The following is an 18,997-nucleotide window of genomic DNA, read 5'->3' as shown; positions in this document are numbered from 1 at the left end:
TCCAGAGGAAAGTGTCCCCTCTCCCCCAGCATGCTTCTTTTGGGCTCAGTTTCAAATTTCAAAAGGCACAGCAGGGGGCTGGCACTCTGGCTTAGCGGGTAGCTCTCCACCCACAACTTGGGCATCCCTTGTGGGTGCCAGTTTGAGTTTTGGCTGCTCCATTTCCAATCCAACTCCCTGCTCATGGCCTGGGAAAAGCAGCAGAAGATGGTGAACCAGGTGTTTGGGCCCCAGATGGGAGACCCAGATGGAGCTCTGGCTCCTGGCTTCAGCCTTGCCCAGCCCTGGCTGTTGCAGCCATCTGGGGAGTGAACCAGCAGATGAGCGATCTCTCTCTGTCTCTCTGCCTCTCTCTCTGTAATTCTGCCTTTCCGATGAATAAATCTTGTTCTAAAAAAGACATAGCGGGAATGTGGAAGTAAAGAAAAGCCGGGAGACACTGATGTCCCCCTCCCCAGGCTGGCTGAGCCCTAGGCTGTCCTGGATAGGACCTAGCAGTTCCGCTTCCCTTGAACTCCCTGTTAGTCGGGGAGCCTCCCACTGTGAGAGGAGTTTTCCTGAGATCTCTCAGAAACCTGGACGGAAGGAAAGCAAAGGGGTGAATGAGTCCCTCGTTTTCATTCTACTAGGGGGACACGGTGGGAAGCTGGTGACTTTGAACTGATTTTTTCTAATTTTGCCTAATCCTCCTGTCTGGCCATCTCCTCCTCTGGTTCTGCTGATTGTTGTAACGGTCCTTCTGGTTGACCAGATGGCCATTCAAGGCGCCTGTGGCCCCATAGCCAGCTAGGTGGAGTACTCTGGGCAGTGCTTTCTGTGCCTTGCCCTGCTAGGCTGACCTCCTCATCAGAGGCATTTGTCCTGTAGCACCTTTTGTCTTCAAACCCCGTCCCCACCCCCACCTCTGCAAAGAGGCTTAATTTTGTTTGAAACAAATGGTGGCCTTCCTTTAGATTGGAATATTGCTGCTGTCTTTCTAATCACTTTCCTCACAACCGTGGTTTGGGGTGTGGCTGGCTCACTATTTTGTGTGCGCCTGTGTTTTGGAATTACGGTATTTGCTTGAGTAAGTGATGCATTTGCTGCTTTCGAAAGAGAGGAAATGTCTTCCGGAGTCCTTGGAAATCTCCCAGTTATAGGGGCACCGTTTCAGTTATTCAGCCTTGAACAAGAGAGCCCTCGTTGGAGAAGATACGTTAGCCTTGACTTGACCCATGGATGTCTTTGGTGTCCCGCAGGTCACCCAGGGTCTGGGAGGGAGGGAGTAAAGACATTTGGTGGCGTGTCTCTCACGTGTCACAGTTGAGAGACCCTTCGGGAAACAGTTTGCTGAGTGGCTAATTTGTAGAGATTTTAAAGGGGGTGCCTGTGGTTTGACATGAGATTCCCAGGAAGGTCATACACAGATTCAGAATGTGCTTTGTCTCCAGCGTCCAGTGAGCTGAGAAGACCACAGCCTACTGCACATGTCGCCTGGTGGCTCAGCCTCCTGGTACTGTAGAGAAACGTGAGGGTTGCAACAAGGTACCTATAATTAATTATATACAGTGTACCTGCAGTTATAGGTAACATTTTAATGTGGGGTCTTCAGTACCACGGGGGCTTAAATACGCAGTTTCACAGGTAGTCTCCGAGTGTCACTGAATGATTGCAATGCATTCCTGAAAAGTAAATCATTGTGTTTTCTGAGGGGCAAGGTCTTCCCGGTTGAAAAATGGGAGATCACCTTATATCAGGGGTCATCCTGTATTTGGACATTTGAGGGGTCTTCAAATGGCTCGCAGAGGTTCTGCCGTTGTGGCACGGTGGTTAAACCCTCATCGCCTGCGATGCCAGCATCCCGTATAAGCCCTGGTTCCAGTCCCGGTTGCTCCATTTCTCATCCAGCTTCCTGTTAATGCGCCTGGGAAAGCAGTGGAAGATGGCCCAAGTGCATGGGCCCCTGCCAACCACTTGGGAGACCATGATGGAGTTCCTGGCTCCTGGTGCCAGTATTTGGGGAGTGAACCAGAGGATGGAAGATCTCTCTCTTTCTCTAGCTCTGTCAAATAAATAAATAAATGTTAAGAAAAGACTTGTAGTCTTAAAAAATTTCATAGAAAATGCACATTATGCAAAATGCATTTACTTGCACTTGGCTCTCCTCTTCCTTGAACGTTGAAAGGCAGATGCGGGTGTGCGGTGCCCCGAGACCGTGAGTGCGCAGTCCTCCCTGGTCGCGGCTGTATCTGGACTGTGGGAGTATCTGTGGGCGAGCCTGCAAGTCTGCCGCAGCTCTTCCTTCTCCTCCACCTGTCCAGCCCTGGGTGCCTCCCCCGCCCCCAGCCTCCCTCTTCTGAGTCCTTTGGCTTTTCTTTCCGCATCTGACTCCTTGATTCGTCTTCCTGTCTTGAACGCCTGCCCTTGGCCGTTTGTGCGCAGCAGCCTGGCCGCCTTCCCTGCTGTCTCTGAATGTTGCTTCCCAGTCTGCTGTGAATGCCGGCGGCGTCCCCGCCAGCCTGTCGTCCTCCATCCCGCCTCCCTGCCACACTGTCCCCTGTCCCCAGGCACTCTCGGGACCTTGCAGGGTTTCCACTTCAGAGGCTGAAGCCTGGTGGTCCCCAGGCCATGCCTTGCCCACAGGGGCACCCCTTGTTGTGCGGTTACCACTTTTCGATGTAGGTTTGTGGCCAGCATGACTGAGATCGAAGCTGGATTTCCGATGCTCTTGTGAGGTGGGAGGAGCTGGCAGTACTGGGACCGACTGTGAGTGGCTCTCCCTGCTGCCTTCCCCACCAGACGGGCGCTAGCTACTGTCCCCTTTTGTTTCTGGGCATTGATGAAGTGAGTCTGTCACCATCTTTGTTCCATCACGATGACACTATTCAGTTCCTTACAATAGAAATAAGAAGAAGAAGATGAAGAGACCAGAAATGTTGTGTTTCCAAACAATGGGAGAGAACATGTTTTTGTGTATGTGGAAGGGAAGCGAGAGATCTTCCATCCACTGGTTCACTTCCCAAATAGCTACAACAGCTGGGGCTGGGCCAGGTCAAAGCCAGGAGCCAGGAGCTTCATTGGGGTCTCCTGTGTGGGTGGAGGGTCCCAAGCACTTGGGCCATCCTCTGCTGCTTTCCCGGATGCATTACCATGGCGCTGGATCAGAAGTGGAGCAGCCGGGACTCGGACTGGCACCCATAGAGGATGCCGGTGTCACAGGTAGCAGCCTCCCTCACTGCACCACGACGCCAGCCCAGGTTGGAAGTTAATAGTCAAGGTGTGTCCGAGCTGACAGCCTGCCACTTAAAATGCCAGAGCTTATTCTTAGAATCATCGGCCTACATGGCTTTCATGGCCACACTTGATGCTTTTCCCCTCATGTAGACTTTTCCCAAATACATGCTTTTGCTTCTGATATCCAAAACGATCTCTTTGGTGACATAGATTCATTGGTATTTACTGAGTACCTGGAATGTGTGTGCAAAGGTCCTGGGGTGCAGGGGTAGGGAAACCAGTCCTGTTCTCTGCCCTTAAGCAGCTTGGCTACCCCAGGCACCTCACACCCAGCATGACCCCGAGTGCATTTCTCCCGCCCACTGCTTCCTGTCACTTCAAGCAGCAGATGGCTTCACTCCTTATCTGACTGTCAATCTTCATTCCCCCTGGAACTTAATTTCCTTTGGCCTCGTGTTCTCAGGTGTCACCCTAGGGACTAGGATGCTGGCCCCTCTGGAGTCCATTATTTGGCCCACGATAATATCTGCTTGCTAAATAGATCAATGTATTATCACCTGCCGATTTGCTGTGACAGCTTGTAGTCAGCTTCCCATTGTTGCCTTCTTTTTAAAAACTGCTTCCCCAAGTGTATTCCTTCCTCTGGCTGCTGCTCTCCACTGTGTCACCAACCAGGGCCCACCGGTGTTTCCCTGGGTGTGTAGGCAGCCCCTCTGTTGATTGGCCTGTTCCTCTCCCCGCTGACCCTGGGTCCTGTGGAGGCTCCGGTTTAGGTCCCACTTCTAGAAACTTTTCAGGATCCTGTCTGTGCTCTGTGCTCTCTGCCCTCTCTGACGTCGTTAGCATCTGTAGCCTACAGCAAAGAATCGGATCCTGGCTTGTAAATAGTGTTGAGTGAGTCTCCGTGCAAAGTGATTCTAAAAGAGTTCATTGCCCTTTCAGATGCAGGAGGTCTTTCCGCCGTTGCACATGCCTGTCTGAAATCTTGTATGATTTTGTTTTTTTCAGAGACTTGAAGATAGAAAATTTGCTACTAGATGAAGACAATAATATCAAGCTGATTGGTATGACTTTTTTTTAAAGCAAAAGTATAAATGTTTTGTGTTGTCAACTCTCAACTGTGAAAATTATCCGTGGTGTGTTTGTAATCCCTAGATACCAATTCCAGGTCACATGCTTTTATTTCCAACGGTGAATCATTGTTTGGAAAATGACAATTAATTTTACTAGTAGTAGTAATTTAATTTAAATACATTAAACGTAATTAAGAAGATAATGATATTGTAATGTGACCATGAAATGAATTTCACAGCCCTAAATAAACATGTTTCTCTGGATTGCTTACATCACAGCTACTCTGTAAATTCAGAGGGAGTTGAACTCTTTATTTGGATTAAGCAAAAAACTTATTTTTTTGGACAGGTAGAGTCATAGAGAGACAGAGAGAAGCAAAAATCTTATTAAAACTAGGTGGAAAATAGTTTGGGTTGGAAATGCTGTCTGCAGCTTCACCATAGCTTAGTCTGCTTCTCTTTGAATACAGGGACATTAGGGGGAATTGGGGGATTAAGCTTACCTTCTTTTTAAAACATACAGTCATCCCTCAGTATCGATGGGAATTGGGTCCAGGATTTCCCTTGGAGACCAAAATCAGTGGATGCCCAGGTCCCTGATTAAATGGGGTAGTATGCAGGTAACATACGCGCATCTTCCTGTGCACTTTAAGTCATCTCTCGATGGCTTCCAACACCTTGTGCTGGGTAAATGCTGGGTAAATAGTTTTTGTGCTGTGTTGTTAAAGGATAATGACTGGGAAGAGAAGCTCTGTGTATGTTCAGGGCAGGCAATTTTTTTGGGGGGGTGCTGGCGGGGAAGAGGATATTTTGATCCTTGGTTGGTTGAACCCACAGATGCACAACCCAAGGATAAGGAGAGCCGGCTATGACCATGATCCAAACCCACAGAAGAACAGCTAGATGTCTGCTCCACGGGGAAGGAACTGTTCAGGGACTGTCACTGTTCAGGGTCCAGGAGCCACTGCTCTCTGTGGCTCGCTGTCTGAAAACAAGTTCTTTTCTTTTTGCCTGTGTGGCCGGTCTTGGCACCAGCTCGGGGCATTGTGTTTACCCTAGATATTAGCAGCATCTTTTCTTCCTCTCTTTTTTCCCACCTCAAATGCAAGTAATATCGTCTACCTCTGTGGCTTGAAAGAACTTCCTAGCAGAGGAAGAGAGAAGGTTCCTTCGTGAACTCAACTTCTGTGCCCAAGGAGGAACTTTTGTTTGGCAAGCCATGAATTCATCTCCAGATTCCACAGTAGGTCACCGCAGTGACTTGTTGGAGAGCCTGGGGTGGCAGTTGCCTCCTGGCCCAGTACCAGGCAGGAGCCTGCTGGGACTCCAGCCCTCATGGCTGCTTGATTGAGGACCACCGAGAGGTGTGGATGGATCATCCATTATTGGAAAAGTAACAGTTAAGAGGAAAGCAACCTGCCCCCTCACCCTGCCAAAAATGTTTTAAGGAATCTATTAGAAGATTCCAAGATAATTCAGACTTTTCTTTTTTTTTAGAGGGAGAGCTACAGACAGAGAGGGAAAAACGGAGAGAGAGGTCTTCCATTTGCTGGTTCCCTCCCCAAATGGCCTCAATGGCCGGAGCTAGGCTGATCCAAAGCCAGGAGCCAGGAGCTTCTTTCGGGTCCCCCATGCAGGTGCAGGGGCCCAAGGACTTGGGCCATCTTCTGCTGCTCTCCCAGGCCATTAGCAGAGAGCTTGATTGGAAGAGGAGCAGCCAGGACATGAACCAGGGCCCATGTAGGATGCCGGCGCTGTAGGCAGAGGCTTAGCTCACTACACCACAGCACCGGTCCCCAGACTTTCTTTCTGTTAAATTATTTTATGCTTAGCTTTTACTTGTCCTGGGGGCCAAGTACAGAAGCAGTAGAGCAAGGCAGTGTCGAAATGCCTGCAGGTCCTTATGGGAACTGTGGCCTTAAACAGAGGCGTGTCCTGGGGGTCAGGAAGGGCGGGCCAGCTCCTTGCGATTTGTCTTTGGAAAATGTGGAGGTGACAGTGATGGAGTTGTCCTTACAGCAGCAGAGGTGGAGATTCTCAGGGGACAGCCTTTGAAGGTCAGATTTACATTCTAGTAAAAAGTAAAATAATTCTCTTCCATGTGGCATCGTGCGGAGGGAGGAGGCAGGTGCATGGAGCACAGGCAGCGTGCACATCCCCAGGGACCATCGCCCAGAAGTTTGCTTTAGCATTGCCGGCCTCACTTTCTTTGGCCTCTGTGCTTGCACTGTCTTCCCTTCAAGTGAAGCCACCAGGTGACCATTTATAAAGCTATCCCGTGGAATCAGGGTGTCGAAAAGCAAATACTTTTATATTTTATTTATTTGAAAGGCAGTTACATGTTGAGAGGAGGTGGGTTGGAGGGGGAAGATAGAGAGAGAGAATCTTCCATCCTCCACTGGTTCACTCCCTAAGTGGCTGCAATGGCAGGGGCTAGGTCAGGCTGAAGCCCTGAGCCTGGAACTCCATCCAGGTCTCCCACATGGGTGCAGGGGCCCAAAGACTTGGGTCAACCTCTCCTGCTTTCCCAGATGCATTAGCAGGGAGCTGGATTGCAAGTGGAACAGCCGGGACTTGAACCAGTGGCCCTATGGGATGCTGGCCTTGCAGGTGGTTTAACCTGATGTGCACCAACAAATAATCTTTTTATGAAGGAAAAACTTCCTCAGAAGATTCTGGAGGAACCAGTCCTCGTGAACACTGGCTGCACTTATAGAAAGTAGCTCACAGCTGGGTTAATGGAAGCCCCTTAGAGGAGACCTGTGTAAGCTGAAGAAGTCGCCTCCCTCAGCACCCACGGTGCCCCCTCGGCGAGTGTGATGGCTGCTTTTCGGATGTCAGCAATCATTTTGTTCCTCAGCTCTTAAAGCAGGCACTGCAGGTCCCTGGGATGAAGCCAGGATTTCAGGGAGGCGTCTGACGCAGCTGTTGACATCCCATATCGGAATGCCTGGGAGAGAGTCGTGGCTCTGCTCCTGGTGCCAGCTTCCGGCTACTGTGCACCCTGGGAGGCAGCAAGCGATGGCTCGAGTGGTTGTGTCCCTGCCGTAGGAGAGACTTGAGTTTTGTTCCCGACTCCCAGCTTTGGAATGGTCCAGCTCCAGCTGTTGCTGGGAGTGAACCAGTGCATGGGGGACTCTCTACGTAAACAAAAATTGAAAAAATAACGACAAGAGAGAAACCAGGAGTCCAAACATTGCTGGCAAGGAGACACTGGTGTTTGTTAAGCGCTTTCAGCAGCCCTTGCTCATGACCTGAAATTGCACGAGACGTTGTACCGCCCAGGAGCTGCTGGTATCGCGTTCTGTTTAGCCCAGCCTGCATATCCTCATGTTTTGAGGGAGAAACACCCGGTGCCTTGTGGGTTTTCTTGCCTTGGGCTTGGGCGATTTTGGATCAAAGGTCTCTGCTGCCTTCCTGTTCTAACTTAAAGGCCCTTTGAACCTCCTTTTCTTCAAAGGCGCCACCCAGTCATTTTTCAGAGGTGATTATAGCTATTATCATTTCCCCTTAATAGTTTCTCTTTCTTTGAAAGATTTTTGGTTAAATAAGTCCACTTAAGCCACGTTTCAAATGAACTGCAATTACCAGGAGTAAGATTTGATTCAATCAGGAGCGCCCCCCTCCCCCTTCAGAAACGGCCGTGTGTTGCTTGGTCAGAGTGCCTGAAGCTAACGCGAAGGACCCGCAACCCGGAACAGCTTTGCGCAAGTTCCGAAGCCGCGTTTCCTGGGACTTTTTATTTTATTTTTATTCTTTGAGATTCCTCTTCTCAGAAAACTGGCTGAAGCGTTCACGAGATCTAACTGAGGCAGAGCTGTGTGGCATTACCAGGAGGTGGGCTTCTCTCTCGTTTCACAATCCTAATTGCAGGCATATGTGTAAACTTTTAGCAATTACAACTTTGAATGTGAACTATGCACGCTGTGGTTACTGCTCTGTATCTGAAATGAAACCCTCTTGGCTAGATCAACATAAGTCGGTTAAAATGCAGATCCTATCTCTCCCACTCCCCACATCTTCTGCTAATTTATCATCTTGAAACTGTGCTTAAGATAAGGCCAGACCCAAATTCTCCAACTCGCCTGGGACAGTGGAGGGGGGTCTGGTCTGCGCTCTGCCTCTCTCTGCCCTCTGCTCTGCCAAGCCCTCTGGATGACCCAGGAAGTGAGCTCAAGGGATGCCCCTGTGCTGTTAAGGGGTCCTGGCTGAGATGAGGAATAGTGTCTTTTGCTTTAATCTCCGAAATTTAGAGTTACATTTTTCTGGGACAAGATTGAGTCTCCGACATGCCTGTTCATGAAGCTTTCCATATTTATTTATTTATTAAAGATTTATTTATTTTTTTTTGAGAGAGAGAGAGAGAGAGAGAGAACCATCTGCTGGTTCACTTCCCCAAATGGCTGCCATGGCCAGGGCTGGGCCAGGCTGAAGCCAAGAACCAATGAGCCAAGAGCCAGGAGCTTCTTCTGAGTCTCCCATGTGGGTAGCAGGGGCCCAGGCACATGGGCCATCTTCTGCTGCTTTTCCCAGGCCATTAGCAGGGGGCTGGATCAGAAGTGGAGCAGCCGGCACTCGAACCCACTGCAGGCATTGGCTTTACCCATTATGCCACAATGGTGGCTCTGTGAAGTTTCTAAAATAGTGCCCCCAACAGACAATCATCTTTATTGTATGGTACTGTCTTTCCATTTTTCCCTAGATAAATAGGTGCACTTACGCATTTGTTGGCTCATTAAAATTCCTTTAGGTTTTTTCAAACCACAAGCGGTGGAACAAGCCTCCAAGGTGAACCATGATGCAATTTTTCTCCCAACAGCATCTCTTCCCTCTCTTCCAGTTTCAGTGATACTCAGGGTGGGCTCTGAGCAGGGGCCCTGGGGTTCTCCATCTCCATCAGTGGGATCCAATGGGCTTTCTTGAGCAGGATGCGAGGTGTCTGCTGGTGTTGACTGGGCCATGGGCGGGGACGGGGTGGGCAGAGGAGGGGAGCCATGTAGGGGACAGGACGGGGGTGAAATGAGAGAAGGAAGTCACCGAAACCCAGGGGAGCGTGCAGCATTCTGCTTGGCTCTTTGGCCGGCCATGAGGTGGGTTTGGATTCTTCCCCATGGGAGAATTTGCGAGAACCTCAGAGGCTTGGCTTCTCGGATGGGCTTCTCTCTAGAACAGCTGTTCATTCCTTAGCTTAGGGAACTCCGTGGCTGTGCCATCCTGAAGCATAGTGTTGCCAGTCCCCGGGAGGACTCCCAGCCTGGGTTTCTGCCTCCCGAGCTTTCTTAGTGCAGGTGGAGACACGTTAGAGCCAAGGAGAAAACGCAGTCATGAAACTGTACGTCATCCTGCTGCGGGAGCAAGGGCGAGGGCTGGCTCAGGACCTGGAGCCGGTCTCTCCCGAGCCTTGTGTTCTGTCCTGGTAGGGGGGGTGTGTGGAGGGGTGGAGGAAGGGGGGAGGGGGGAGCTGGGTGTTTACACCCCGGTTCAAAGGAGAGCTCGGTTGTGATGAGATCAGCTCTGATGGAAGACAGACATCAGATGGGGGCACAGCACCAGCCGCTCTCTCTAATTACCTGTCAGCTACAGTATCTTTAGGATCAAAAGTAAACAGGCACAAAAGGCCCTGGGCTTGCTCTCCTCTCCCCAGGAACAAAGCAATGCCCTGGAGGGCCCTGGAGGAACTTTTTGAAGACTTCCATGGAGTGAACACATTCCCCCTGCAAATGGCGGGGGCACATGACAATCCGGAGAAAACCAGTCTCCTCCAGCTTTTCCCCACTTGGAGGCCAGCACCCTGCACCCCCAGGCCCTCTTGTTGTTCTCTTTTCCCTGTGTCTGTCCTTTTTCTGGGATGGCATTGATTTGATGGGGATGCATTGCTATGCGCTCTAGCTGGTCCCCACCCCCACCCCAGCTATGCAATGCTGCAGCCCCCACCCACCTGACACCCTGGAGCCTTGAGCCTCACAGCCAGGGGTCACAGCCAGGGGTCACGGCCAGGGGTCACGGTTTGCAGCTATGGGTTAGCCTCAGAAAATGCTTTCTCTCCTTGCTGCCTCTTTGTGTTTTTGTTTCTTGGTTTTGGTTTCTCTCCTTCCTCATCATTGTACAGATTGCTAATTCCGGGCCGCCTTTGTTTTCCCCTCTTCGCAGACTTTGGTTTGAGCAACTGTGCGGGGATCCTGGGTTACTCCGACCCGTTCAGCACGCAGTGTGGCAGCCCCGCCTACGCCGCGCCCGAGCTCCTCGCCAGGAAGAAGTACGGCCCCAAAATCGACGTCTGGTCCATGTGAGTTACTGGGCCCACAGACGGGAGCGTGGCCTCCTGCCCTGCCCGCTGCGCCTCCCTCCCAAAGAGCCTGCCAGTGTTTGCTGAGATGTGTGAGAGGGCGGGCGCAGGGCTTCCCAGGAGCTGGCCGCCCCTCACTGTCCTGCCCAGACTGGTGGGCCCTCACCCAAATGCACTGAGGTGTGGGAGCAAGAAGGCAATGGTCTGTCCTCCTAGAGCTCCCATTCTGGGCTCTTGGGTGCCCCCTGTGCCCGCCCCAGTCTTGAGGACCTTTCTCTCGCCAGCCACCAGCCCCATAAAACTGCTTCTGGGGGCTTAGCCGTGCTGCTTGTGGGACTTGGTTCTCCTGGTCTTCTGCCTTCTGCACACGGCCTTGGCTTCTGCACACGGCCCTGCCACCCACCCACTGCCTTCTGCCCATGCCCTGCCTTCTGCCTTCTGCCTGCCTCTGGCCCGTGAGTCCTCACCCACACTGGCCTCCCTTCCTCCGTCTTTCCCACCTCTGTGCATGGCGCTGGCTGCTCCCCTGGCCTGGAATGCTGGTTCCCAGCTCTGCAAATGCTGCCCTCGCCCACATTCCTATTTTCATCCAGGGAGCCACTGCAGAGACCCCCTCTACGTCCCCTGCCCTCCTCACCCCTTTAACTTCCCCTTTGGCACCTGCCACCGCCTGTCATTCCCCTGTTTGTAAATGGACTCCTTGTCTGTTCCCTCAGTGGGGAAGGACACTTCTGGAACAGCTAGGGAGCTCGTGTATGCTATACAGAACGCTGTGAAAGGGAGAATTTGTGCAGGGGACGAAGAAAGGAGGCATGGGAGGCTGAGCACCCGGGAGATCCTGCCAGGGTGTCCTGTGACCGTGGTGGCACGGGAGACAGGTGACACAGCCCCCCGGGGGAAGTGCTGTCAGTAGGTTGGAGAGCAGCGGCCGTCCATCCCCGAGTCCTGCTCTTGAGGGGACTAGATAGTACTGGGTTGTCCCCAGTTGTCGTAGCTCAGCCTGGGGAGGGGGGCCCTTTCCAGACCTCAAAGTCCAGAGTGACACGTGAGTCGTCAGAGCTGTAGAGGGCGCCCAGGTGGAGGCCCGGGACGAGTGTGACCCCATTCCTTGTCATCAGCACGGTGCTGAGGCCTCTCTGGCTGGCTGGCTGCACCAGGGGAGCGGATCACCTCTCCTGTCTGGAGAGACGTGGGGGGACGTGGGGGGGGAGCCGTCTGCAGAGCCGTCATTTTGCAGCCTGGGCCTTTGTTCTTGCCCCTTCTGCCAGGTCTCTTGACTCGGGAAAAGAATTCACTAAAAGTTAGTGAGCACCAAGGCTCCCTTGCTCAGTTCTGGGCCCCAGGATTCAAACAGAGGGGCCTGCTCCCCACAGAAGGGTCTCCCTAACCCCCTTGGCCTGTTGTCCCCTACTGTGTCCCTACCCATTAACCAGAACCAGTGACTCCACCCTAATGGTGGTGACAGGTGGCATTGGAAGGGACATGGAGGGATGGAGGTGGCCCCAGGCCAGGATGCCCCTGGCTCCAGGGGCAGCTGGGCCTTTCTCTGCTAACCTCCACTTGGTTGAATTTTTCCCCAAGAAGGTTGTGTATGGCTGAAGGCACTCTGAAGAGCGCTAATGGGGCCCCACTCTTAGTCCTGGTGAATTAAAGTCACCTCCATGGAAGACCTCGGTCTTTCTCTTCCCTACAGCCCAGCTCTGGTGCTACTGGGAAGGAGGAACGAAGGAAAAACACAAAATATTCATTCCCGTGGTGGTGGGAGAGAGGGCAAGCCTTAGTGTACCCGGCTGTTCTAGGTTCCCGGGAGTCATGTTTGATGAGGGCTCAGTGGGCCGAGCCAGTTGTGTGGCCACACTCTGAGTGCAGAGGGCAGAGAGAGAGAGAGAGAGAGAGACCTCATCTCTTGATGGGGTGAGTGACTAGGAATTTGTGTCCTTGTGTTTTTAAATAATCCAATGCACTTGTCTACTGTTAGGGAGCGAAATGTGTCTCCCACGCCCCTTGAATATATCAAAACCCTAGCCCCAGTGATACTTGGAGATGGGGCCCTTGGGAGGGAATTATAGCTGCTGCTTGGTTTCCAGTGGGGTTGAAAGCATTGCAAGTTGAGAATGCATTTGATACTCCTGTCCCACTGAGCGTCACAGCTCCGCAGCACCGCGCACGGCAGGGTGTTGGTTCTGTGCCCTCCCCATTGTGGGGCTGACATGGGGCATGGCCGCCACCACTGCCCAGCCTCGTGGGAGGAGCTTATAGCATATTAGCTTATGGATTGCTCCCAAGCCATCATAAAGTTGAAAATAGGAAGTCACAGCCACTTAAATTGAGTGGCTAATCTGTGGTTTCCAGGTGAGACTCTGAGGGTGGGCCTGATGAGAATTAAATGTCCGTAGGGATGTCACAGAGCTTGTGTGTGTGTGTGTGTGTGTGTGTGTCTTCTCTGTGCCATGTGAGGGCACAGCAAGAAGGTGTAGCCGTCTGTAAGCCAGGAGGAGAGTTCTCAGCAGAACCCAGCTATGACCCTGAACTTGGGCTGTCATCCAGAGCTACAAGGGCATAAATGTCTGTGGTTTGAGCCCAGTCTGTGGTATCTGGTTATGGCAGCCTGAACAGACCGATACACCTCTATGCCTCCGGGTCTCACCTGCAAACAAATAGAGTGGCAGGTGAAGCCGAGGAGCAAACCAGGAAGGCGTCGGGGGAGCTGGACCTGCTGCCTGGGGCGGGCCAGCGCGGGACTCGGGGAAGAGCACACTCAAAGGCCCGGGTCCTGCTGGCTGTTCGTTTTGGAGAAAACATAACACTTCACAGCCTTGCGTAGGGGATATTAATTTCCCACTGCTTTGGGATAGTGTGTGTGTGATAGAGGTCGGGTTTCTGTTTGGTGCCCAGGATTCTGTTGCCAGAATTAGAAATGGAAAAACCCAAAGAGAATTTCCTTTAACAAGCCTGCATAGAGTGCAAACGGAGCCGGTTCTCTCACTGGGGTAGATCCTGGTATTACAAACTCTCCTTTCTGTTACTATGAAACAACAGAATGAAGAGTTTACAAAAGCCAACTCCCAGGCCCTGGGTGGGTGGGGCAGGGACTTTTTTTTCTCCAAGAGGTCTGAGGCTGACTTAGGAAGAAAACCCACTGGTCATTCCAGGAGACCCTGGGAAAGAAAGCCCTTCCCCTACAAACTGAGCCTCCAAGCTCTCCCCCAGGAAAGCAGGAACGGGCAACATGAGTGAGAAAGGTGCCCTCTTCAGTGGAGGATGGCCCAAGCACTTGGGCCCTGCACCCGCATGGGAGACCAGGAGAAGTACCTGTCTCCTGGCTTCGGATCGGCACAGCACCGGCCATAGCGGCCATTTAGGGAGTGAACCAACGGAAGGAAGACCTTTCTCTCTGTCTCTCTCTCTCACTGTCTATAACTCTACCTGTCAAGAAAAAAAAAAAAAAAAAAAAAAAAAAGAAAGATACCCTCTTTCTGGGAGAGTTTCCCATTATTTTTAATGGTCATTTTCTGCGGGACTGCAAAAACAGCCTTAAAGTGATTCACTCCTTCCTTTTACTCCAGACAGCTGAGAGCGAGGTATTTGCCCGTGAGTTTTGCGATTTCAGACACAAAACCCAAAGAGTCCATCCTGCTGTGTCAGGTCTTTGTTGCTGCCCGTTAACTTCTCCTCTGGGTGACAGGTATGCTCGTTAGCGACACTGTCCTGGAAATTACTACTGAAGTCGAAAAGAAGAAAAATGAACTTTACTTGCAGCGTCATCAGATGCTCACCCGAGAACTTCTGTGAGTTCCCGAAAGCAGAAATGGAGATAGCTGGCTCCAAAAGATGGAGATTCCGGCACTGTTTTCGGTGTTCTCGTGGGGCCCCTGGGGTGGGCGAGGCCCTCGTGTGAGGACCTGGTGCCTTGTGGAGAGTCACACACCACACACCCAGGCCACCTTCCCCGCTCAAGGAATCCGTGTTCACTTGGGGCTGGGCATGGACTTTGCATCCCCGGTGCCCTTTGGGTCGGTGAGCTGGCTGAGAGGCACAGTCAGCCCTGCCGTCTCCACGGAGTGAGACAATGCGTTGTCAGTACCCCCAGATCTCAGCAGCTTCCCACAAGGAGCAAGTGAACCAGGAGGGTGTTTTCTCTGCATCCCACATATCCTCCAAACGAGGGGTGGCAGGAGAGGGAGGTGGGGACAGGAAACTCATGCTCCTTTTGAGGAATTGAGGGGGTTTCAGTTATTTTTTCAATTTTATTTTATTAATTTATTTGAGAGGCAGAGCTACGGACAGAGAGGGAGAGAGAGAAGTCTTCCATCCGCTGGTTCACTCCTCAAATGGCTGCAAAGACCAGAGCTGAGCCAATCAGGAGCCGGGAGCTTCTTCTGGGTCTCCCACGTGGGTGCAGGGGCCCAAGCACTTGGGCCGTCTGCCTCTGCTTTCCCAGGACACAGCAGAGAGATGGACTGGAAGTGGAGCAGCTGGGACGTGATGAGATGCCAGCGCCGCAGGCCGAGGCTTAGCCTGCTGTGCCATAGCACCGGCCCCGGGGGTTTCACTTCTAAGAAAGAAGCTTCCTTTAGCTTCTGAGTTTTCTCGTTGATAAAATCCAAGGCTTGTTTCTCTGTAGCTAGCATGTCCAGTGAGAGTAGACAACGATAAGGAGAAAGGAAAAGGAAGCAAAGTCTTGCCACGCACAAGGAACAACTTCTTGGTGACATGGACCGTCGAGCGGAGCAGCGTCGAAGTCCAGAGCTCCCCAGATGTGCGGATCTGTGCCTGCTCTTTCAGGCCCTCACGTGGGACCTTGCACTGCAGAGAGCTGATGCTGACGGATGTCTTGGGACCACTGTCAGGTGGAGAGTTACTGTGAAGGTCCCCAAGGCAAGTCCTCTCTAGAAGAATCATCCAGAAGCACCGTGTGGCCCCTGCGTGTTGCTGAAGTCACCAGCGATTTCGCAGGGAGCCATGACGCTGTCTTCCCCCTCCGCTATGGCGGGCAGCACCCCGGCATTCCCTCCAGTGAATCAGATTAGGTGTCGGGACCACCCCTTGGCCGCAGACTCAATTCCAAAGATGCCACATCTCTGCTTCTCAGGGCCTCTTGCTCTGCTTCCAGCTGCCCTTCCGTGCCGCTGTTTACATTGTGACATCAGATTCTTCCGTTCCACCCCGCCTCCTCCGCACGCTCCTCCACTCAGCAGAGATCCCACTTACTCCTCTCTGCTCCGAAACATTCTAGCCGTGTTGGCTTGTTGTCCTCTGCCCCTTCCCAGTCCCCTGTCACTCTCTCCTCCTCTCCCTTTACATCTGTGTTTGACTCCTGGGGGTCGGCCACAGAGAGCCGAGAGCCTGGGGCTGTATTTCGAAACGTCCACCAGGACATTCTGAGCGTGTTTGCAAACGCCCCGTGATTCTATGGGATTACCGGGGTTTTAGACTGCATTCCACGTCTTCCCCGTGGCATGGTCGCATACTTCTGAAGTGTCAGAGGGAGTAGATTCCTCTTTATCCAGACATTAAACATGCATGAAATCTCTAGGCGACGGGGTTTAAGAAGCTGCATCCGGTTTCCCTTTTACGATCTCCTAGGACGTATGACTATTCACGGAGGTTTCCGTTATTATTTGACACCAAGGAGCAAATGTAATTGTAGCTTTTTTTCCTGTTGTTCTTTTTTTAAAAAACTTTCTTGGTGCAACACGAGATCACAGTTGTCCAACACTTAATTTATGCCAGGTGCACCTTTGAGCTCTTTCTATGGCTCAGTTCTCTTGTGCCTCTTGCAACCTGAGATGCGGGAACTCTTAATTGTCCACAGTGTTACAGGGGAGGGACCCTGGGATGAGACAGAGTGAGGTCCTCTTTAAGCAGCTGTGACTGTCTTTTGTTGATGATAAACTTCCTCTAGAACAGTGGAATTCTGGACTCAGCTGGGTCGTCAGAATGTCTGCAGAAGCCACTGGCTGGATCCCAGCTGGACCACAGAGCTCCCTGGTGCCATCTTTAAGACAGGCACCTGTTCCCTAACCTGCGGTGCTACCCACATACCAAAGGGACGCAATGACTAACGTAATATGCAGTGGTGTGGGGAGAGTTTTGATGTCTTTTGAAGCCAGTGGGTGATGGGGAGGCAGGCAGTTGAGTGTCTGTGTCTCCAAGAAGAAGGAAACCTTCAGCAAGGATTAGAGTTGGGCCCCTTACCCCATGCATTCACCAGACTTCTTCAACTGGGTTTCCCTGCCGGCGCCTTCACGTGCCCCTCCTCCGCATTCTGCACTGGTTGACGTACCCCACCTGTGATAGGAAACCCACATGTCCGCTAGAGGTAAAAAGAAATATAAAGGTCACAGAGCAGAAGTCTTCAAACGTGAGTGTTGTATACCAGGCTTTTAAAGCATGGGGCGGGGAACGGATTTTCCGCAAGGCCATTTGTGCATTTACATGACATCATTCGTGGGCCATACAAGATGACCAACTCAAAACTCAGCCTGCTGTGGGTTTTTTGAATTTCGAGTCCCACCTGTGGTGGCCTTGGCAGGACCAGGCCAAATGATTTTGCATACGTTCCCCACCCCACCCCTGTAAAGGGAAGAGTATTCTTGGTCACCCCACATGTGAACGTCTTATTTTTATTGAAATGTGACTGTCATGTGCACAAACCCAGGATTAACCTTTTATGTTCAGCCTCGTATCACTGAAAAAGCCAGAACCGATTTACAAGGTAAATATGACTGAGGCCTAAAAGCACCCGAAAATGTTCAAGTCAGCGACGTTCGTCAGATGGCAATGGCTCATGTGCTGGGGAACAGAATCGCTGTACCCGGATGAGTATCATTCTCTCTGCTGGGCACAGGATCTTGGGGCAGCCAAGGTCTGTGTTGTGATGACCCAGCGCTCTGGCAGGCTTTGTTTCTGATTCAGTCTGGAGGGGGGCCTGGGAATGTGCATTTCTGACAACTACCCAGTGTTAACGCTCGTAAACCAAGGACAGCATTTTGGAAACCACTGCCACATTCCAGTCATCAGGAAATTTTTTTTTTTAAGATTGACTCATTGATTTGAAAGGCAGAGTTCTAGAGAGAGAGAGAAGGAGAGTCAGAGAGAGGTCTCCCATCTGCTGGTTCACTCAAATGGCTGCAAAGGCCGGAGCTGTACCTCTCTGAAGCCAGGAGCCAGAAGCTTCTTCCAGGGCTCCTACATGGGCACAGGGGCCCAACTACTCGGGCCATCCCTCTGCTGTTGTCCCAGGCGTACCAGCAGGGAGATGGATTGGAAGTGGAGCAGCCAACACCTATATGGGATGCCAGCCTCCATCAGGAAACTTTGTTCTCTACACATTCACAAGGAAACTTCAAAAAGTTAATGGAAAATGCAAAAAAAAAAAAAAAAAAGAAGAAGAAGAAAGCTAAAATCCATATATATGAGAGTTCTTAAAAATTAATAGAAAATGAGTCTGAGGAAAAAGCTCTGCATGGATTTTGATTGGCTTTTGCGTGAGAATAACTTATCTTTTGATTCCAGTTTCCCACAAACTTTCTGAAGAGCTTTGTAAGCACAGAAGCATCATTAGCAGGTTGAGTCTGCCTCTGGTCCTTTCTCGTCATTCTGTGACAATAAAAGCGATGACTTTTGCTACAAGGTATGTGTTGATCAACTCAAATGCAAAAGCAGGCACTGAAGTTGAGTGTGCGCCCCGGTTACTGTCTGTCCACGGCTTTGTGTGTTACGAAGAAGAAAGTCAGAACTGACTTCCCGGGCAGGTGTCCATGTACCACCGCCTGAGAAACACAGCGTGGGTTGAGCATCACTCGGCAATGATGTGCAGGAAAAAAATAACGGTAAAAAGGACCGAGCTCTTTGTCTGTCAGCATGACAAAGGCACACAGAGGGAGCTGGAATCAAATCCTGTATCGTGTTTTATTTTCCCTTTTAGCTCAAATCCCTCCAATTCTGTTGAGATATTGGGTCTTTGTTATACAGCATGAACACTTTAAGTCTCATTGATTACATGTACCAGTTGGTGTGTGTTTGGGGCAGAGACCCAGCGGGGACTCTAGACCATGTCACGATGATGTACAGAGGTCCTGGGGTGGGGAGGTTCCGGTTCCAGTTCCGGTTTTCACATAGGTAAAATGCTGGCTCCCGGAGAGCACCTGGCCTCGTTCTGCAGCCAGTGGGCGTAAGATGTGGGCATTGGCCTGGTGTTGGGAAGCCCTTCCTAGTTGCCCAGGGTGGAACGGGCAGCTTTGGAAGGTTGGGGGCCATCCAGTGGTCTCCAGTGTCTTCATGACAGGGGCTTCCAGCCATTAAAGCCATGTGTCCAGGGCCTATTTGTGTGCAGAACGTCTACGATGTAGGGGGCTGGGGGGTTCTGAGCTTCCCCTCTTACCAGTCTCCAACAGTCACCCAAAGCAAGGATGTTGAATTG

The 18,997-nt window shown here is 51.5% G+C and overlaps 1 protein-coding gene across 4 annotated transcripts in view; it reads left to right on the top strand.

Annotated features, from left to right (window-relative positions):
* Nucleotides 1–18,997, top strand: part of HUNK (hormonally up-regulated Neu-associated kinase) — a 106,577-nt gene that overhangs the window by 50,855 nt on the left and 36,725 nt on the right. For all 4 annotated transcript variants that reach the window (XM_051859489.2, XM_051859488.2, XM_070071879.1 and 1 more), the window contains exons 3-4: nucleotides 4,222–4,277; nucleotides 10,437–10,572. In XM_051859489.2, coding sequence (XP_051715449.1) covers nucleotides 4,222–4,277; nucleotides 10,437–10,572 — 192 coding nt within the window. The remainder of the gene's footprint in view (nucleotides 1–4,221; nucleotides 4,278–10,436; nucleotides 10,573–18,997) is intronic.

This window comes from Oryctolagus cuniculus, chromosome 4 (assembly GCF_964237555.1).
Source record: "Oryctolagus cuniculus chromosome 4, mOryCun1.1, whole genome shotgun sequence".
Classification (NCBI taxonomy): Eukaryota; Metazoa; Chordata; class Mammalia; order Lagomorpha; family Leporidae; genus Oryctolagus; species Oryctolagus cuniculus.
Note: the sequence above shows the minus strand (reverse complement) of the source record. Positions and strands in the feature narration are given on the sequence as shown.